Source organism: Oncorhynchus nerka, unplaced genomic scaffold (assembly GCF_034236695.1).
Source record: "Oncorhynchus nerka isolate Pitt River unplaced genomic scaffold, Oner_Uvic_2.0 unplaced_scaffold_898, whole genome shotgun sequence".
Taxonomy (NCBI): domain Eukaryota; kingdom Metazoa; phylum Chordata; class Actinopteri; order Salmoniformes; family Salmonidae; genus Oncorhynchus; species Oncorhynchus nerka.
The window spans coordinates 110,109-132,357 of NW_027040397.1; the positions used below are offsets into that span (position 1 = coordinate 110,109).

Sequence of the window (22,249 nt, forward strand, 5' to 3'; positions counted from 1 at the left end):
GTGTTATTTTTAATCCAATAACAGATTAGGTTCATCTCCACTGTAATTTGTATTTGATTTAATGTGTCGGTTGTAATGTAGCCAGTCCTGTTCAGGTACTACATATAGGAATAGGTTCTAAACCACATATGACAGTTTTTTTTTATTTTAGTTTTTTTGAGTTAAGAATTGATTCATGGATCTATTAATTTACTGTAGTATAATATTCCTAATGGATTATTTACCAGTACCTAGTGATTTGTCCTGATATTTTAGATGCTATGAGCTTGTTGGCCTTGCTGGACTTTTTACTCCTGTCACTGTTTGTACCTAATTTTAATTGTTTCTTTCCCAAGCTTGACTATTTCATAGCCTGGTTTTCTGATCTGTTTTGTGTGCGGTCTTGCCAAAACGCGACAATGACCCTTTCTACATACGGTCTAGACGATGGCCATAGAAGTTGACAGCATTAAAACAGATCTGGGATCAGGCTAGCTAACGTAGTCTATTCCAACCAAAAAGTAGTGTCTTTTCCCATCTAAAGAATCCTATCATTCTGAGGTTGCACCACACGAATTCACATAATTAGGGGGCTTTGTTATGTCATGGTTTTGAGGCTGAGGCTGCGGCTCCTTGGGTAACTGTTAGTATAATTTAATTATGCCAATGTGCTTTCATCAATTGAAAGCCCTTAATCTATTTTATGAGAATTTGTAAGATTTCTTGTTTGTATAAAATAGACGCAGACCAGTCTTTAAATAATAGGTAATAGAATTTATTCTCGGAGCGCGCTACCACTTAAACACACGCAGCAGTTTATATGACAGATCATGACGTCATTTCACTGCTTTAACAGAATCCCCTCTCGACCGGGACAAAGTAAGGTGAAAATCTCATTCTAACTTACTAACACACTCCCAGATAACTTTTGACCCCTCAACATGATCGATTAACAGAACACCTAGGAATGCACTCACTGCCTTATCTAAAAACCCCAGAGCTAAGTTTCAGGTTGGGTCAACCATATGCTAACGACCTTATGTGTTTACTCAGTCCCCAACCCATTTGTTTCTGCCCAGTTGGAATGGTGTTCATTAACTTTTTATTACTCCTTGTCCGTGTCACACAATCCCTTCTTATGAACTCATATTGTCAATCACTTATAAAACAGAGTATAAGTTTACTTACAGTTCCATTTAAAATGATTTGTAAAGTCATATTAATCATAATTTCCTAACAGTAACCCCCCACCCTCCCTCCCCAGATAGATAGATTTGATATTATGTTATTAAATCAGCACCATTCACCAGAGTAGCCTGTTGAGACTGGCCGTAGAGAAGCCCCACACGTGCAGAATCTTCGAGGACGTTGAGCCCCCCCAGGGAAGAAAGGTCCAGTGATCCGCAGCCACTCTGTTCAGAGACCTAATCATGGCCATATTAAACGACATGGACACTAGTCTAATGTTGAGTCATATTTCCAACCCCCCTTTTTCATTTTCAGCTGCGTTTCCTGTGAATCTGTGATCAACTGTTATCTATTAGGATGGCCTCATCCAGCCTCGCACAGATGAGAATGTTACATGGGAACTGGAAAACTCATCATCAAACAAAGGGTTGTGTGTGTGTGAGGATTTAAATAAGACTGTACTAAAAACAGGGACTGTTTTGGGAAGAATGGAGACCATAGGCTTACTGGTAAAAATGCACTAGGTAAGCCCTGGGTTGTACCTCTACCTCCCTTACCAGAGCCCCACAGTGACCGATTATCTTCACCGGTCCCCTACAACACTCCTTAATCACTATATTGGTCCTAAGAGCCATCTTTCTCTCAAGTATTACAGCAGACAAACTATTAATTTTTACATTTTTATTGAAGGGACAGGACTCTGTTTTTTACTTGATATGGCTACTACATGGCTAGTGGAACTGACAATACATGGTGCTAAAAAATGTGGTTCTGAGTCTTGTTATAATTCTCTGTATTACAGAGGTGGATCTCTAACCGATAGCAAGTGGTAGTGGGTCGGCTATGTGTCTACATATGTGGATGGCTGCATTGCATTTGATATAGTTAACACAATTAGGTTTTAAACACAAGGCAGTCTGTGACCTGCTTGCTTTGCCATCTGCAGAACAGGGTGTACATTTCATTTGACTGGATCAGCCCAAAGCAGTTAAGGAAGTCCAGGAGAAGAGAGAGGGGGGAAAAAAACAGTTGATTGGCCCTTTTTACACATCTGTTATGTTAGTCTTTCTACCTATTCAAACATTTCATTCCCACCACACTTCTCTCCAAGGCTCAAGGGAGAGGATAGACTGGCGGGAGGTTCCAAAAGGCCTGGGTCGTATTCACTAGTCGCCGAACGCTAGAAAACAGTCTGAAACAAGGAGGGACTACCTGAACTTGTCTAATAAGAAACTCCTTGTTTTAGTTTTTTTCCCCGTTGTAAAAAAAAAAGACGTTTTTTGCAGTAATGAATACAACCCTGATGCTGCTCAGTCTTTCTTCAGTGCTGTGGTGAACACGCCGAAGATGATAGCGACTACAGTGAAGCCTTGTGCAAAGATACGTCCTCTCATCAGGAGCTGGGACTGCCGGGTCTTGCCTTGTTTGAAGGCTCGGAGACCGTACATCAACGCTCCAGCTGTACCGAGACAACCTGGAGAGGAGAAAACAATTAGGTTTTTCCATAAACGCTCTGAAAATAGCTGATGTGAAAGGAGGTGCGTTCAGTAACTTCCATTTTGTTTCAAAGTGGTCTCAATGCTTCTCTGGTTTGTTTTGGAAGACTGAAGGGGGGTGTCTGAAGGTGTACAATCCATTGTACTGTAAAAGAACAAGCACTTTGACTGGTGTAAATCTTCAAATATTTTAGGCCCGATTGTGTGTGCAATCCACCCTGTAACCACAGGGGAAAGAAGAGCGACAGAGAGCACGCCCAATGTGTTGTAGTGTTCGGTGTTATATTCACATAAATGTCCAATAACTAAACTATGTTATACTGACAGTTACTGACCTGTGTAGTCTAGCACCCAGTGTGTGACCCATTGATTACACTCGTTTACCATTATAATACACGTTTTGTTTTTTAATGAAAACTCCTTGACAAGGACATTATGGCCCCTGTAATGTTTCATAACGAGGCTCGGAACACTCGGATTTGTTCCAATTAAATCATCAATGTTGACGCCTGTTACTGTACCTTATGGGGTCCACAAGGACACTGTGCATGACACATCTTATTAAAACTGTAGCTGGCTGTAAAGTTACCAAATTAGCGGTTAAATTGATTGTAATGCTGTTCCCCTGCTAGCTAGCAAACGAGTTAACAATAGTTCGCTGACTAGCTACAACAGTGTTGTCTCTTTGGTAAGTTATTGACCAAATGACAAGTCTATTCAATGCCTGAATCATCTAATTTAGTAATAGTATGTATTGAAGCCGAATAGATACAGCTGTGGACATTGGACCATTTTCAATAGACTTACAGTACCGCTTATGTAACTGACCTATAGGGACGAACGGGTTCTCCTTCGACTTCCTCATAAACTTCTCCTGAAACGTCTCTTCTCTGGGTCGAGATAGAGGTGTAAATCCTTCTATAACGGGGGGCTTGGATATGTCCAGCATTGGTAAATGTGTGGTTCTCGCTGACTGTTCAGAGACAACCGGGGTAGTGGCAGAAGCCATGTTTGCAGAGTGTCTGTTCTCGAAGTTACGGATACCAGCTACACTGGGAGCGGATGAATGGTTCCGAACAAAGATGTTGAAAATGTGAGAGATGACCTCATTCGAGAGCGTCCGTAAATAATCACATGCTATCACGCAAAGGATTCCATCCGGGTCACCTTTGACCACATGTATCAACGCAAAGAAAAGTGTGTGATGTTTGAAAGTATCGTAAAATAGAAAAACATGATCTTATCAACCATAGGTTATGACAAGGCCTGCCGTGTCCATTTTTCAGATAACAGAATAATACATAAACTAAAGAAAACTTCACCACACTTAGTTACCAGAGTTGACCTTAGTTACCAGAGTTTACATTAGTAAGAGTTTATCTGTTGGATATATATATTTATATAAATATATATATATATACAGTACCAGTCAAAAGTTTATTTATTTTGACAATTTTCTACATTGTATAATAGTAGTGAAGACATCAAAACTATAAAATAACACATACGGAATCATGTAATAACCAAAAATGTGTTAAACAAATCCAAATATGTTTTATATTTGAGATTCAAAGTAACTACCCTTTGCCTTGATGACAGCTTTTCACACCTGGAATGCTTTTCCAACCGTCTTGAAGGAGTTCCCACATATGCTGAGCACTTGTTGGCTGCTTTTCCTTCACTCTGCGGTCCAACTCATCCCAAACCATCTCAATTGGGTCGGGAGATTGTGGAGGCTAGGTCATCTGATGAAGCACTCCATCACTCTCCCCCTTGGTCAAATAGCCCTTACACAGCCTGGAGGTGTGTTGGGTCATTGTCCTGTTAAAAAACAAATGATAGTCCCACTAAGCGCAAACCAGATGGGATGGCTTATCGCTGCAGAATGATATGGTAGCCATGTTGGTTAAGTGTGCCTTGGATTCTAAGTAATCATTGACAGTGTCACCAGCAAAGCACCTCCACTCCATCACACCACCTCCTCCATGCTTCACGGTGGGAACCACACATGTGGAGATCATCCATTCACCTAGTCTGTTTCTCACAAAGACACGGCGGTTGGAACCAAAAATCTCAAATTTGGACTCATCAGACCAAAGGACATATTTCCACTGGTCTAATGTTCATTGCTCGTGTTTCTTGGCCCAAGCAAGTCTCTTATTATTATTGGTGTCCTTTAGCTTGCTGATGAGAGTGGTTTGAGAGAGTTGGAGGTTGGCCCTTCTTTGGTAATAGGGGATGTACCTCCGTGGTTACTCCCAGATCCTGTTGTTGATCTAATGTTGGTGGAGAAAAGGAAAGTATACTCAGTTGAACTGTTGGTGATAATAGTTGCCCTCCAGTGGGTGGAGGACGTACAACCTGTTAGAATTATAGGATGCTCAGATTCTCTGTCTGTATTGAATAGTTTATCATCTGGTAAATCTGATAGGAGTGACCTATTAAATCAAATCAAATTGTATTAGTCACATGCACCGAATACAACAGGTGTAGTGTGTATCCAATAGGAGTGACCTACTATTGGAGGTATCAATGTTACTATGGATAATGGAGAGAATGGGTGTAGTAGTGAGATTCTGCTGGGTCCCAGCACATTCAGGTGTGAAATTGTAGACCAGTTAACCAAAATAGCTTCGAAGCAAGACATTGTTTCATTTCTATGGTTCCACGGGGTAGAGGTAAGGCCATATGTAAGATCAGAGCCATTTTGATAGATGAGTGGCAGAAGGGATGTGACTCTGAGCCCAAGGGCCGTCCTTTATATGCCCTCCAAAGAAAGGTCGCTGGACTAAAATGCAAAGGTCAGATTAGAAAGGACAAAGTGGTGTTTGCTCGATTGCGCTTAGGACATTGTACATTCAAATCAAATTGATTTATATAGCCCTTCGTACATCAGCTGATATCTCAAAGTGCTGTACAGAAACCCAGCCTAAAACCCCAAACAGCAAGCAATGCAGGTGTAGAAGCACGGTGGCTAGGAAAAACTCCCTAGAAAGGCCAAAACCTAGGAAGAAACCTAGAGAGGAACCAGGCTATGTGGGGTGGCCAGTCCTCTTCTGGCTGTGCCGGGTGGAGATTATAACAGAACATGGCCAAGATGAATTCGTCCTTACATCTGGTTGGCAATGGTTTATGTTTGGAGTGTAAAGGTCGATGAAACGGTGGAGCATGTGTTGTTATATTGTTGTAAGTATGTTGAAGAGAGGGACAGATTGAAGTGTAGGGTCATTGGGGTTGGATGTGGTTGGCGGGGTTTGGAAGGGATTTAGGGGATGGGGAAGGGTGTATTAGAAGTTAGTAGGGCTCTTTTTATTATTATTATTTTTTGTTCTCAGACCGTACTGAGTTAAAGTAGGAGGATTGAGAAATGTTGTAGACCGAGATTGACCACACACACACACTCCATCCAGCACAGTAGGTGGCGGCACGCAGCTGTAACGTTGGTTTGCGGACCGCGGTTATATCATAGAAGAAGAACGACTCGTTCGCAAAGTGCAAGGAACTATTGGTGAGGCAAGATGGCGGCGCCAGAGGAGCAGGAATTATCTCAGGCGCAGACCGAAAAACTCCTTCAATTTCAGGTACTCAACCTTTCTTCAGCTTACAGTCGTCTTTATAACTCCGTATTAATGTATGTTTAGATATAGGATGGAAATGGTTTAAAAATTAAATCACGTTTATGGTTGTGAAACTGCTTTTTTGACCCCCCCCCTAGCGCCACGGTTAACTAACTAACTTAACGTTAACGGTAACTGGCTAGTTATCTAACAACACACCAATTATTTCTCCTCTACAAAACTATTTTCTTGAATTGTCTGTCCGTTCCCGACAATTGCCCCCCTCCCCCCATAAAAGAAACATCAGACAACTTAAATCAGTGTATGGTGAATTAGAAACTACATTTTGAACTTTTAGTATTCTTACAAGGACTTGTCTTAGCTACTTACAACTAGCTAGCTAGGCTAACGGCAGTTAGTTAACTAGGTCAACAATGCTAACGTTACTTTAGTTATTAAACTGTTTTGCTGAAAGCTGGTTTTTGAGAGAGGGATCATCAGACAATTATTATGGCACATGACTGGTAAGGCCCCCTCTGCTGTTTCATCCAGACCCAAGATATGGAAATGTCCTGTAGGAATGATTGGAAATACATTTGTTGAACCTAACATCTTTTACATTCTCACCTATCAATTGGATTGGAGATTGATCCGGTATCGTGTACACCAGTGTTAGATCTGTGATTTCAGATTTGTGGATTTTGATTTCAGGACTTGACAGGTTTGGAGTCTACGGACCAATGTCGTCGTACATTAGAACAACACAATTGGAACATCGAGGTAAGAACTGTCAACCCCCAAAAATACAGGCATCTTTTTGTTTGTTGTTGATGTTGTCCTTGAAGACTCACAAAATACACAGGACATCAGGCACAATCATTTCTCAGTGGTTGCACTGTTATGAATGAATGACATACAGGGAGTGCAGTAATATATATATATGTATCATGTGACAAATGTTGCCTTAAATTCATCAAGATCTCTGCGCTTTTTAAAATGGTCCAGGTTGAGATCAAATGGATCATTTTGTGTGTGTGTTTGTTCCCAGGCTGCGGTGCAGGACAGACTGAATGAGCAGGAAGGAGTTCCTAGTGTGTTTAACCCTCCGCCCTCCAGACCCTTACAGGTCAACACAGCAGACCACAGAGTGTATAGTTATATTGTCTCCAGGCCACAACCCAGAGTACGTACACACACACACACTCTCTCTCTTTCGTGTGTTCTTCTTTAAGCTCATATGTCACTGGTAAATTGTTCTTGTATCTCAATTTAAAGGTAGACTCTGCAATATGATGTTTATTGCATGACTGAACAGTGGGTTAACTGCCTTGTTCAGGGGCAGAACCACAGATTCGTCGTACCTTGTCAGCTCGGCGATTCGAACTTGCAACCTTCCGGTTACTAGTCCAACACTCTAACCACTAGGCTACCCTGCCGCTTCTACACTCTAACCACTAGGCTACCCTGCCGCTTCTACACTCTAACCACTAGGCTACCCTGCCGCTTCTACACTCTAACCACTAGACTACCCTGCCGCTTCTACACTCTAACCACTAGGCTACCCTGCCGCTTCTACACTCTAACCACTAGGCTACCCTGCCACTTCTACACTCTAACCACTAGGCTACCCTGCCGCTTCTACACTCTAACCACTAGGCTACCCTGCCGCTTCTACACTCTAACCACTAGGCTACCCTGCCGCTTCTACACTCTAACCACTAGGCTACCCTGCCGCCTCTACACTCTAACCACTAGGCTACCCTGCCCCCTCTACACTCTAACCACTAGGCTACCCTGCCGCCTCTACACTCTAACCACTAGGCTACCCTGCCGCCTCTACACTCTAACCACTAGGCTACCTGCCACCTCTACACTCTAACCACTAGGCTACCTGCCACCTCTACACTCTAACCACTAGGCTACCCTGCCGCCTCTACACTCTAACCACTAGGCTACCCTGCCTCCTCTACACTCTAACCACTAGGCTACCCTGCCGCCTCTACACTCTAACCACTAGGCTACCCTGCCGCCTCTACACTCTAACCACTAGGCTACCCTGCCGCCTCTACACTCTAACCACTAGGCTACCCTGCCGCTTCTACACTCTAACCACTAGGCTACCCTGCCGCCTCTACACTCTAACCACTAGGCTACCCTGCCGCTTCTACACTCTAACCACTAGGCTACCCTGCCGCCTCTACACTCTAACCACTAGGCTACCCTGCCGCTTCTACACTCTAACCACTAGGCTACCCTGCCGCTTCTACACTCTAACCACTAGGCTACCCTGCCACCTCCACACTCTAACCACTAGGCTACCTGCCTCCTCTACACTCTAACCACTAGGCTACCCTGCCGCCTCTACACTCTAACCACTAGGCTACCCTGCCGCTTCTACACTCTAACCACTAGGCTACCCTGCCGCTTCTACACTCTAACCACTAGGCTACCCTGCCGCCTCTACACTCTAACCACTAGGCTACCCTGCCTCCTCTACACTCTAACCACTAGGCTACCCTGCCGCCTCTACACTCTAACCACTAGGCTACCCTGCCGCCCCTACACTCTAACCACTAGGCTACCCTGCCACCTCTACACTCTAACCACTAGGCTACCCTGCCCCCTCTACACTCTAACCACTAGGCTACCCTGCCACCTCTACACTCTAACCACTAGGCTACCCTGCCACCTCTACACTCTAACCACTAGGCTACCCCTCCACTCTAACCACTAGGCTACCCCTCCACTCTAACCACTAAGCTACCCCTCCACTCTAACCACTAGGCTACCTTCCTCCCCTCCACTCTAACCACTAGGCTACCCTGCCACCTCTACACTCTAACCACTAGGCCTTCCGGTTACTAGTCCAACACTCTAACCACTAGGCTACCCTGCCACCTCTACACTCTAACCACTAGGCTACCCTGCCACCTCTACACTCTAACCACTAGGCTACCCTGCCACCTCTACACTCTAACCACTAGGCTACCCTGCCACCTCTACACTCTAACCACTAGGCTACCCTGCCACCTCTACACTCTAACCACTAGGCTACCCTGCCACCTCTACACTCTAACCACTAGGCTACCCTGCCACCTCTACACTCTAACCACTAGGCTACCCCTCCACTCTAACCACTAGGCTACCCTGCCGCCCCTACACTCTAACCACTAGGCTACCCTGCCACCTCTACACTCTAACCACTAGGCTACCCTGCCACCTCTACACTCTAACCACTAGGCTACCCTGCCACCTCTACACTCTAACCACTAGGCTACCCTGCCACCTCTACACTCTAACCACTAGGCTACCCTGCCACCTCTACACTCTAACCACTAGGCTACCTGCCACCTCTACACTCTAACCACTAGGCTACCTGCCACCTCTACACTCTAACCACTAGGCTACCCTGCCGCCTCTACACTCTAACCACTAGGCTACCCTGCCTCCTCTACACTCTAACCACTAGGCTACCCTGCCGCCTCTACACTCTAACCACTAGGCTACCCTGCCGCCTCTACACTCTAACCACTAGGCTACCCTGCCGCCTCTACACTCTAACCACTAGGCTACCCTGCCGCTTCTACACTCTAACCACTAGGCTACCCTGCCGCCTCTACACTCTAACCACTAGGCTACCCTGCCGCTTCTACACTCTAACCACTAGGCTACCCTGCCGCCTCTACACTCTAACCACTAGGCTACCCTGCCGCTTCTACACTCTAACCACTAGGCTACCCTGCCGCTTCTACACTCTAACCACTAGGCTACCCTGCCACCTCCACACTCTAACCACTAGGCTACCTGCCTCCTCTACACTCTAACCACTAGGCTACCCTGCCGCCTCTACACTCTAACCACTAGGCTACCCTGCCGCTTCTACACTCTAACCACTAGGCTACCCTGCCGCTTCTACACTCTAACCACTAGGCTACCCTGCCGCCTCTACACTCTAACCACTAGGCTACCCTGCCTCCTCTACACTCTAACCACTAGGCTACCCTGCCGCCTCTACACTCTAACCACTAGGCTACCCTGCCGCCCTACACTCTAACCACTAGGCTACCCTGCCACCTCTACACTCTAACCACTAGGCTACCCTGCCCCCTCTACACTCTAACCACTAGGCTACCCTGCCACCTCTACACTCTAACCACTAGGCTACCCTGCCACCTCTACACTCTAACCACTAGGCTACCCCTCCACTCTAACCACTAGGCTACCCCTCCACTCTAACCACTAAGCTACCCCTCCACTCTAACCACTAGGCTACCTTCCTCCCCTCCACTCTAACCACTAGGCTACCCTGCCACCTCTACACTCTAACCACTAGGCCTTCCGGTTACTAGTCCAACACTCTAACCACTAGGCTACCCTGCCACCTCTACACTCTAACCACTAGGCTACCCTGCCACCTCTACACTCTAACCACTAGGCTACCCTGCCACCTCTACACTCTAACCACTAGGCTACCCTGCCACCTCTACACTCTAACCACTAGGCTACCCTGCCACCTCTACACTCTAACCACTAGGCTACCCTGCCACCTCTACACTCTAACCACTAGGCTACCCTGCCACCTCTACACTCTAACCACTAGGCTACCCCTCCACTCTAACCACTAGGCTACCCTGCCGCCCCTACACTCTAACCACTAGGCTACCCTGCCACCTCTACACTCTAACCACTAGGCTACCCTGCCACCTCTACACTCTAACCACTAGGCTACCCTGCCACCTCTACACTCTAACCACTAGGCTACCCTGCCACCTCTACACTCTAACCACTAGGCTACCCTGCCACCTCTACACTCTAACCACTAGGCTACCCTGCCACCTCTACACTCTAACCACTAGGCTACCCCTCCACTCTAACCACTAGGCTACCCCTCCACTCTAACCACTAGGCTACCCTGCCACCTCTACACTCTAACCACTAGGCTACCTCTACACTCTAACCACTAGGCTACCCTGCCGCCCCTACACTCTAACCACTAGGCTACCTGCCGCCTCTACACTCTAACCACTAGGCTACCTGCCGCCTCTACACTCTAACCACTAGGCTACCTGCCGCCTCTACACTCTAACCACTAGGCTACCTGCCGCCTCTACACTCTAACCACTAGGCTACCCTGCCGCCTCTACACTCTAACCACTAGGCTACCCTGCCGCCTCTACACTCTAACCACTAGGCTACCTGCCACCTCTACACTCTAACCACTAGGCTACCTGCCGCCTCTACACTCTAACCACTAGGCTACCTGCCGCCTCTACACTCTAACCACTAGGCTACCCTGCCGCCTCTACACTCTAACCACTAGGCTACCCTGCCGCCTCTACACTCTAACCACTAGGCTACCTGCCTCCTCTACACTCTAACCACTAGGCTACCCTGCCGCCTCTACACTCTAACCACTAGGCTACCTGCCTCCTCTACACTCTAACCACTAGGCTACCCTGCCGCCTCTACACTCTAACCACTAGGCTACCTGCCACCTCTACACTCTAACCACTAGGCTACCTGCCACCTCTACACTCTAACCACTAGGCTACCCTGCCGCCCCATTCACACATTCACATACATGGTGGCACAACCTTCTGCTTACAGAAATCAAGTCCGTAACTGAAATCATCCAGCTGTAGTTTTCTCATTGAATCTTCTCCACTGTTCTGATCGTCATGTCTCATCTGGTCTTTTTCTTATGTTTTTTCTCCAGGGATTAATAGGATGGAGTTACTACATGATAATGTTACCTTTCAGATTGACATATTACACACTTCTGGACATATTCAGGTAATACAAAAAGAAACTGTATTTGGCCATCATCAGTTCCCCTGACGTTTCTGTATAAAGGTGACTGATTGGTTCCTCCTCCTCCTTCCTTCCTTCCTAACCAGGTTTGCCCTGCGGTGGGTCAGGCCAGACCCTCGTGGACGAGTCACAGACCCTGTGGGTGACGTGGTCTCCTTCATCCATAGTTTTGAAGAGAAGTACGGTCGATCGCATCCAGTGTTTTACCAGGGGACATATAGCCAGGTGTGTTACTCAGGTTCCCCAGTATACGGGATAGGTGTGTTACTCAGGTTCCCCAGTATGCGGGATAGGTGTGTTACTCAGGTTCCCCAGTATACGGGATAGGGATACTAGTACCTTGACCATAACAAGTATATTGGAACGCAAAAAAAAAAAGTTGACACACGGCCAAGTTTCATTTGATTGAACAAACCCGACTAAATGGTTTTAAAGGAAGCGGATGTTCCAGAATCCAAAACAGGTTCAATCCATTTAGAACATACCTTTTGTTGATGTAGTGTATGTGGACACCTGCTTGTCCAACATCTCGTTCTGAAATCATGAACGTTAATATGGAGTTTGTCTCTCTCCCCCCCCCCCCCCTCCCCCTGCTGCTATAAACAGCCTCCACTCCTCTGGGAAGGCTTTCCACTAGATGTTGGAACATTGCTGCTATAAACAGCCTCCACTCCTCTGGGAAGGCTTTCCACTAGATGTTGGAACATTGCTGCTATAACAGCCTCCACTCTTCTGGGAAGGCTTTCCACTAGATGTTGGAACATTGCTGCTATAACAGCCTCCACTCTTCTGGGAAGGCTTTCCACTAGATGTTGGAACATTGCTGCTATAACAGCCTCCACTCTACTGGGAAGGCTTTCCACTAGATGTTGGAACATTGCTGCTATAACAGCCTCCACTCTTCTGGGAAGACTTTCCACTAGATGTTGGAACATTGCTGCAGGGACTTGCTTCCATTCAGCCACATTAGTGAGGTCGGGCACTGATTTTGGGCGATTAGTCCTGGCTTACAGTCAGCGTTCCAATTCATTCCAAAGGTGTTAGATCGGGTTGAGGTCAGGGCTCTGTGCAGGCCCGTCAAGTTCTTCCACACTGATCTCTATAAACCATTTCTCTGTGGAACTTGCTTTTTGCACAGGACATTGTCATGCTGAAACAGGAAAGGGCCTTCCCCAAACTGTTGCCACAAAGTTGGAAGCACAGAATCATCTAGAATGTCATTGTATGCTGTATGCGTTAAGATTCACTACACTGGAGCTAAGGGCCCGAACCATGAAAAACAGACCCAGACCATTATTCCTCCTCCACCAAACTTTACAGTTGGCGCTATGAATTGGGGCAGGTAGCGTTCTCCTGGCATCCGCCAAACTCGGATTCGTCCGTGAAGCGTGATTCATCACTCCAGAGAATGCGTTTTCACTGCTCCAGCGTCCAATGGCGGCGATCTTAACATCACTCCAGCCGACGCTTGGCATTGTGCATGATGGTGATTGTAGGCTTGTGTATGCAGCTGCTCAGCCACGGAAACCCGTTTCATGAAGCTCCCAACTAACAGTTATTGTGCTGACGTTGCTTCCAGAGGCAGTTTGGAACTCGGTAGTGAGTGTTGCTTCCAGAGGACAGTTTGGAACTCGGTAGTGAGTGTTGCTTCCAGAGGCAGTTTGGAACTCGGTAGTGAGTGTTGCTTCCAGAGGACAGTTTGGAACTCTGTAGTGAGTGTTGCTTCCAGAGGCAGTTTGGAACTCGGTAGTGAGTGTTGCTTCCAGAGGCAGTTTGGAACTCGGTAGTGAGTGTTGCTTCCAGAGGACAGTTTGGAACTCGGTAGTGAGTGTTGCTTCCAGAGGCAGTTTGGAACTCGGTAGTGAGTGTTGCTTCCAGAGGCAGTTTGGAACTCGGTAGTGAGTGTTGCTTCCAGAGGCAGTTTGGAACTCGGTAGTGAGTGTTGCTTCCAGAGGCAGTTTGGAACTCGGTAGTGAGTGTTGCTTCCAGAGGACAGTTTGGAACTCGGTAGTGAGTGTTGCTTCCAGAGGCAGTTTGGAACTCTGTAGTGAGTGTTGCTTCCAGAGGCAGTTTGGAACTCGGTAGTGAGTGTTGCTTCCAGAGGACAGTTTGGAACTCGGTAGTGAGTGTTGCTTCCAGAGGACAGTTTGGAACTCGGTAGTGAGTGTTGCTTCCAGAGGCAGTTTGGAACTCGGTAGTGAGTGTTGCTTCCAGAGGACAGTTTGGAACTCGGTAGTGAGTGTTGCTTCCAGAGGACAGTTTGGAACTCGGTAGTGAGTGTTGCTTCCAGAGGCAGTTTGGAACTCGGTAGTGAGTGTTGCTTCCAGAGGACAGTTTGGAACTCGGTAGTGAGTGTTGCTTCCAGAGGACAGATGATTGCTACGCACTTCAGCACTTGGCGTTCCCGTTCAGCTTCTGTGGCCTACCACTTCGCAGCTGAGCCGTTGTTGCTCCTAGATGTTTCCACTTCCACTTACAGTTGACCCAGGGCAGCTCTAGCAGGGCAGACATTTGATGAACTGACTTATTGGAAAGGTAGCATCCTATGACGGAATAAGTTGGGTGAATTTTGGCCCATTCTTCCTGGCAGAGCTGGTGTAACTGAGTCAGGTTTGTAGGCCTCTTTGCTCACACACTTTCAGTTCTGCCCACACATTTTCTATATGATTTAGTTCAGGGCTTTGTGATGGCCACTCCAGTACCTTGACTCTGTTGTTCTTAAGCCATTTTGTCACAACTTTGGAAGTATGCTTAGGGTCATTGTCCATTTGGAAGACCCATTTGTGACCAAGCTTTAACTTCCTAATTGATGTCTTGATGTTGCTTCAATATATCCACATAATTTTCCTACCTCATGGTGCCATCTATTTTGTGAAGTGCACCAGTCCCTCCTGCAGCAAAGCACCCCCACAACATGATGCTGCCACCCCCGTGCTTCACGATTGGGATGGTGTTCTTCGGCTTGCAAGCCTCCCCCTTTTTCCTCCAAACATAACGATGGTCATTATGGCCAAACAGTTCTATTTTTGTTTCATCAGTCCAAAGGACATTTCTCCAAAAAGTACAATCTTTGTGATCATGTGCAGTTGCAAACCGTAGTCTGGCATTTTTTATGGCGGTTTTAGATCAGTGACATCTTCCTTGCTGAGTGGCCTTGTCGATTTGGGACTCATTTTACTTTGGATATAGATACTTTTGTACCTGTTTCCTCCAGCATCTTCACAAGGTCTTTTGCTGTTCTGGGATTGATTTGCACTTTTCGCACCAAAGTCTGTTCAGGAGACAGAACGCGTCTCCTTCCTGAGCGGTATGACGGCAGCGTGGTCCCATGATGTTTATACATGCATACTATTGTTTGTACAGATGAACATGGTACCTTCAGGCATTTGGAAATTGCTCCCAAGGATGAACCAGACTTGTGGAGGTCTACAATTTTCTTCTGAGGTCTTGGCTGATTTCTTTTGATTTTCCCATGATGTCAAGCAAAGCGGCACTGAGTTTGAAGGTAGGCCTTGAAATACATCCACGGGTACACCTCCAATTGACTCAAATGATGTCAATTAGCCTATCAGAAGCTTCTAAAGCCATGACATCATTTTCTGGAATTTTCCAAACTGTTTAAAGCACAGTCAACTTAGTGTATGTAAACTTCTGACCCACTGGAATTGTGATACAGTGAATTATAAGTGAAATAATCTGTCTGTCAACAATTGTTGGTAAAATTACCTGTGTCATGCACAAAGTAGATGTCCTAACCGACTTGCCAAACTATAGTTTGTTAACAAGAAATGTGTGGAGTGGTTGAAAAAAACGAGTTTTAATGACTCCAACCTCAGTGTATGTAAACTTCCGACTTCAACTGCCTGTGTAACTGGGTTGATAGCTGGTCGTGTTTATATGTTATGTTTGTTTCCCCCCTGTAGGCATTGAACGATGCCAAACGTGAGCTTCGCTACTTATTAGTTTACCTCCATGGCGAGGAGAACCAGGATACAGACCAGTTCTGTCGGTAGGTCCCATAACACGACAGATGATCCGTTTTACATGAGGCCAACATCCACACAAACACAAACAAAAACCCCTTTTTCTGTCAATAATCAGTAGTTTGTTTTATCTTGTTATAATTCCGCTTCTGTTAGTTTGAATATTTATTCAGTTGATTGGATGGAGGTTTTCCTCGCTCGTTTCCATATTTGTGGCATGTTTGGTATTATTCATATGTCCTCCCCCTCTTCGTTATTAGTATAAATGATTTAATATTTTCCCGTGTTTTATATTAATGATGCTTCTGTTTCCATCTTCCTCCAGCTCCACGTTATGTACAGAAGAGGTCCTGACCTTCCTCAACACCAGGATGCTGTTCTGGGCCTGTTCCACCAGCAGGCCTGAAGGATACAGAGGTACACAACCGTCTTCTCTTGCATTGCGTCTTCACTACCTAGATCTCCTAGAGCTGGAGATACCATTCGACAAAGAGGAACTGGCCTCGTCCTTCACTTGTTGCTGTAAACGAGGCCGTGTTCTCAGTCAGTCTGATCTGGTTAAATAAGATAAAAGTCAATCATCCGTGCTGGGAATTTAGGATGATTTTCGTCAGTCCTCTAGTCCTCTTTTCGTCAGTCCTCTAGGATATGAGGAGGAATCTCTTTATTTCAGTGTTGTTTTTAATCTGTGTTTGGTGTGTGTCTGTTTCTCCCCCTGTGTGTCTGTACCTCAGTGTCCCAGGCGCTGCGTGAGAACACTTACCCGTTCCTGGCCATTATCATGCTGAAGGACCGTAAGATGACGGTGGTGGGACGTCTGGAGGGGCTCATCCAATCAGAGGACCTCCTCAACCAGCTCACCTTCATCATGGAGGCCAACCAGACCTACCTGATGTCTGAACGCCTGGAACGGTAAGGGACTGATTGCAGAGCTGTGGTTTCCAATAGCCCTTCAGACAAACTCAAAAAGTACGTAAATTGTTTTTTTGTGCGTATTTGAAACCCAGGTTTGATTGCTTATTTTACTTATATGAAAAATAATGTGGAGATGGTCTCTAGTCCTGGAGATGTGGTGTGGTGAGGTCTGTCTCTGGTCCTGGAGATGGGGTGTGGTGAGGTCTGTCTCTGGTCCTGGAGATGGGGTGTGGTGAGGTCTGTCTCTGGTCCTGGAGATGGGGTGTGGTGAGGTCTGTCTCTGGTCCTGGAGATGGGGTGTGGTGAGGTCTGTCTCTGGTCCTGGAGATGTGGTGTGGTGAGGTCTGTCTCTAGTCCTGGAGATGTGGTGTGGTGAGGTCTGTCTCTGGTCCTGGAGATGGGGTGTGGTGAGGTCTCCCATACGTCTGTCTCTGGTCCTGGAGATCTCCCATACGTCTGTCTCTGGTCCTGGAGGTCTCCCATACGTCTGTCTCTGGTCCTGGAGGTCTCCCATACGTCTGTCTCTGGTCCTGGAGATCTCCCATACGTCTGTCTCTGGTCCTGGAGGTCTCCCATACGTCTGTCTCTGGTCCTGGAGGTCTCCCGTACGTCTGTCTCTGGTCCTGGAGGTCTCCCGTACGTCTGTCTCTGGTCCTGGAGGTCTCCCGTACGTCTGTCTCTGGTCCTGGAGGTCTCCCGTACGTCTGTCTCTGGTCCTGGAGGTCTCCCGTACGTCTGTCTCTGGTCCTGGAGGTCTCCTATACGTCTCTCTGGTCCTGGAGGTCTCCCATACGTCTGTCTCTGGTCCTGGAGATGTGGTGTGGTGAGGTCTGTCTCTGGTCCTGGAGATGTGGTGTGGTGAGGTCTGTCTCTGGTCCCGGAGATGTGGTGTGGTGAGGTCTGTCTCTGGTCCCGGAGATGTGGTGTGGTGAGGTCTGTCTCTGGTCCTGGAGATGTGGTGTGGTGAGGTCCGTCTCTGGTCCCGGAGATGTGGTGTGGTGAGGTCTGTCTCTGGTCCCGGAGATGTGGTGAGGTGAGGTCTGTCTCTGGTCCCGGAGATGTGGTGTGGTGAGGTCTCTCTGGTCCTGGAGATGTGGTGTGGTCTGTCTCTGGTCCTGGAGCTGTGGTGTGGTGAGGTCTGTCTCTGGTCCCGGAGATGTGGTGAGGTCTGTCTCTGGTCCCGGAGCTGTGGTGTGGTGAGGTCTGTCTCTGGTCCCGGAGCTGTGGTGAGGTCTGTCTCTGGTCCCTGTGGTGTGGTGAGGTCTGTCTCTGGTCCCGGAGATGTGGTGTGGTGAGGTCTGTCTCTGGTCTCGGAGATGTGGTGTGGTGAGGTCTGTCTCTGGTCCCGGAGATGTGGTGTGGTGAGGTCTGTCTCTGGTCCCGGAGATGTGGTGTGGTGAGGTCTGTCTCTGGTCCCGGAGATGTGGTGTGGTGAGGTCTGTCTCTGGTCCCGGAGATGTGGTGTGGTGAGGTCTGTCTCTGGTCCCGGAGATGTGGTGTGGTGAGGTCTGTCTCTGGTCCCGGAGATGTGGTGAGGTGAGGTCTGTCTCTGGTCCCGGAGATGTGGTGTGGTGAGGTCTCTCTGGTCCTGGAGATGTGGTGTGGTCTGTCTCTGGTCCTGGAGCTGTGGTGTGGTGAGGTCTGTCTCTGGTCCCGGAGATGTGGTGAGGTCTGTCTCTGGTCCCGGAGCTGTGGTGTGGTGAGGTCTGTCTCTGGTCCCGGAGCTGTGGTGAGGTCTGTCTCTGGTCCCTGTGGTGTGGTGAGGTCTGTCTCTGGTCCCGGAGATGTGGTGTGGTGAGGTCTGTCTCTGGTCTCGGAGATGTGGTGTGGTGAGGTCTGTCTCTGGTCCCGGAGATGTGGTGTGGTGAGGTCTGTCTCTGGTCCCGGAGATGTGGTGTGGTGAGGTCTGTCTCTGGTCCCGGAGATGTGGTGTGGTGAGGTCTGTCTCTGGTCCCGGAGATGTGGTGTGGTGAGGTCTGTCTCTGGTCCCGGAGATGTGGTGAGGTGAGGTCTGTCTCTGGTCCCGGAGATGTGGTGTGGTGAGGTCTGTCTCTGGTCCTGGAGATGTGGTGTGGTGAGGTCTGTCTCTGGTCCTGGAGGTGGAGGTTAATTGAACGTGTCTGTGTCTGTTCCAGGGAGGAGAGGAACCAGACGCAGGTGTTGCGGGCGCAGCAGGACGAGGCCTACCTGGAGTCGCTGAGAGCCGACCAGGAGAAGGACCGGAGGAAGAAGGAGGAGCAGGAGAAGGTCCAGGCGGAGGAGGAGAAGGTCCGGCAGACCGTCCTGGCCGAGGAGAGGAGGAAGAGGGTGAGGACACCTTGATACTGTCTGTCTCCTCTTTCTCTGTCTTGTCAATCTTTTTGTCTCCTCACTCGAGCTCAGTCTGCTCGCGCTGACTGTTCTCTCTGACTTCTCTCTCTGCCTACATTTAAAACCGTTTCTTATCTTGGTCTTTGTTGTTGCCAGTTTGACTGTGGCTAACTAATTCTGTTATTTTTATCATTTTTTTTCTTAGACGCTGGACGAAGAGAAGGAGCGCAAGTCAGAATGTCTTCCCCCCGAGCCCCCAGCAGACGACCCCGACAGCGTCAAGATAGTTTTCAAACTGCCTAACGACACCAGAGTAGAGAGGCGGTTCCTCTTCCAGGAGTCTCTGACGGTAAGACACGGCTCTGCTCGGTAAGACACGGCTCTGCTCGGTAAGACACGGCTCTGCTCGGTAAGACACGGCTCTGCTCGGTAAGACACGGCTCTGCTCGGTAAGACACGGCTCTGCTCGGTAAGACACGGCTCTGCTCGGTAAGACACGGCTCTGCTCGGTAAGACACGGCTCTGCTCGGTAAGACACGGCTCTGCTCGGTAAGACACGGCTCTGCTCGGTAAGACACGGCTCTGCTCGGTAAGACACGGCTCTGCACGGTAAGACACGGCTCTGCTCGGTAAGACAGTCTGACCGTACGAACACAGCTCTGCTCGGTAAGACACGGCTCTGCTCGGTAAGACACAGTCTGACCGTACGAACACAGCTCTGCTCTTTTAAACTGTTGACTCACAGTTCTACACAGCAAACTCCTAGTCACTCTTCCATTTGTAGTGTCATTGTAACTGATTTAAACTCTCCTGGCAAATACCAATGGAACTTATGGTCTTGAGAACAACAACAAATAGCACCCATCTCTCCCTCTGTTTCTCCAGGTAATATACGACTTCCTGTTCTCGTTGAAGGAGACCCCGGAGAAATTCCAGATAGTTACCAACTTCCCCCGCCGGGTCCTGCCCTGCCTTCCCACGGAGGAGCAGCCCAACCCCCCCAGCCTCAAAGAGGCCGGCCTCAGCCGTTCCGAGGTCCTCTTTGTTCAGGACCTCACAGACGATTGACACCTAGCTAACCCCTTCTCCTCCAACGTGAGGAAATCAGCTGTTCCTTGTTTCTTCCCCTAAATTTTTTTTTTTTTTTTTTTTTAATGGCCGTTGTGCACTAGGGGTCACCGTCTGAAATAATGAAACAAACTCGAACCCAAAAAAGAATTTAAGCCGTCAGCCCTGATACTGTTGTTTTTAAAAGGAGAGACATGTGAACTCCCTGTACATACGTTAGCTATTTAAAGAACAAGGCTGAAAAAAAGCACCGCTTATTTCTTATTTTTTATTATTATTCAAAGTTGACTCTATAATGTAATTGTCTTGAGACGACCAAACAAGCGAGGGGGTTGAGTTTCCGTACCGCCTGCAGTTTAGAACGACAACCCAGTTCAACAAGAAGAGGGCCACAGCTTTCACACGTGGCTTTTACCTATCTCTAGTATAACAGTCTGCCTGTGGTGACTCATAGATATTTCTATATATATATATATATATATTACTATTTCTCCTGTAACATCGGAATGGGCTGGTCATGTTTAAGATGTCATTTTCCAACAACTATAAATTAAACATTTTTAAAATGTTGTGATGGTTTTGATGATATTCCTGGCCTGTCCGTGCTCTTTTCCCATCCCCAGCTCTCTTGGTCTGATAAATCTCAGACTTCCTCTCAGAATCTCTGCTGACCTTGAAGCATTAACATTTCTGTAGGTATGTGGGGGAACAAGTGTATTATGCCAACCTGAATAATTGTATTTATTTTACCTTTATTTAACTAGGCAAGTCAGTTAAGATCAAATTCTTATTTTCAATGACTGGTGGGTTAACTGCGTGTTCAGGGGCAGAACGACAGATTTGTACCTTGTCAGCTCAGGGGTTTGAACTTGGAACCTTCCGGTTACTAGTCCAACGCTCTAACCACTAGGATACCCTATAAATACACATGGCCAAAAGTATGTGGATATTCCTTCAAATTCAGCTATTTCAGCCACACCTGTTGCTGACTGACAGGTGTATAAAATCAAGGACACCGCCACGCAATCTCCATAGACAAACATTGGCCTTGCTGAAGAGCTCAGTGTCTTTCAACATGGCACCGTCATAGGATGCCACCTTTCCAACCGTCAGTTCGTCAAATTTCTGCCATGCTAGAGCTGCCCCGGTCAACTCTTGAGTGCTGTTATTTTGAAGTGGAAACGTCTAGGAGCAACAACAGCTTCGTGGCAAAGTGGCAGGCCACACAAGAGCACATAACAATCGTCTGTCCTCAGTTGCAACACTCACTACCGAGTTCCAAACGACCTCTGGAAGCAACGTCAGCACAAGAACTGTTTGTCGGGAGCTGCAGCTGCATGAGTTTTCATGGCCGAGCAGCAGCACACGAGCCTAAGATCACCATAAGCAATGCCAAACATCAGCTGGAGTGGTGTAAAGAGGAGGACTTTGGACTCGCCGCCATTGGACTCTGGAGCAGTGGAAACGTGTTCTCTGGAGTGATGAATAACGCTTCACCATCCTGCAGTCCAACGGACGAATCTGGGTTTGGCGGATGCCAGGAGAACTCTACCTGCCCCAATGCAAAGTGACAACTGTAAAGTTTGGTGGAGGAGGAACAATGGTCTGGGGCTGTTTTTCATGGTTCGGGCCCCTTTGTTCCAGCGAAGGGAAGTCTTAATGCTATAGAATACAATGACATTCTAGACAATTCTGTGCTTCCAACTTTGTGGCAACAGTTTGGGGCAGGTCCTTTCCTGTTTCAGCATGACAATGCCCCCGTGCACAAAGCGAGGTCCATTCAGAAATGGTTTGTCGAGATCAGTGTGTGGAATAACTTGACTGGCCTGAACAGAGCCCTGACCTGAACCCCATCGAACACCTTTATGATGATTTGGAACGCCGACAGAGCCAGGCCTAGTCGCCCAATATCAGTGCCCGACCTCACTAATGCTCTTGTGGC

At 47.6% G+C, this 22,249-nt stretch overlaps 2 protein-coding genes across 2 annotated transcripts; one reads left to right on the forward strand and one right to left on the reverse strand.

The window, feature by feature from the left end:
• Window positions 1-1,833: 1,833 nt before the first annotated feature.
• higd2a (HIG1 hypoxia inducible domain family, member 2A) lies at window positions 1,834-3,765 on the reverse strand. The gene is made up of 2 exons (XM_029651983.2): window positions 3,492-3,765; window positions 1,834-2,641 (listed from the first exon to the last, which is right to left on the reverse strand). Exons 1-2 carry the CDS (start codon window positions 3,670-3,672, stop codon window positions 2,478-2,480), a joined length of 345 nt encoding a protein of 114 aa, XP_029507843.1. The 5' UTR covers window positions 3,673-3,765; the 3' UTR covers window positions 1,834-2,477.
• A 2,373-nt stretch (window positions 3,766-6,138) lies between these two features.
• Window positions 6,139-20,877, forward strand: faf2 (Fas associated factor family member 2). The gene is made up of 11 exons (XM_065016705.1): window positions 6,139-6,244; window positions 6,932-7,000; window positions 7,269-7,403; window positions 11,937-12,013; window positions 12,118-12,256; window positions 15,955-16,040; window positions 16,340-16,431; window positions 16,749-16,926; window positions 19,065-19,236; window positions 19,445-19,588; window positions 20,125-20,877. The coding sequence occupies exons 1-11, from the start codon at window positions 6,182-6,184 to the stop codon at window positions 20,305-20,307; spliced, it is 1,338 nt and encodes a 445-aa protein (XP_064872777.1). The 5' UTR covers window positions 6,139-6,181; the 3' UTR covers window positions 20,308-20,877.
• Window positions 20,878-22,249: the final 1,372 nt, after the last annotated feature.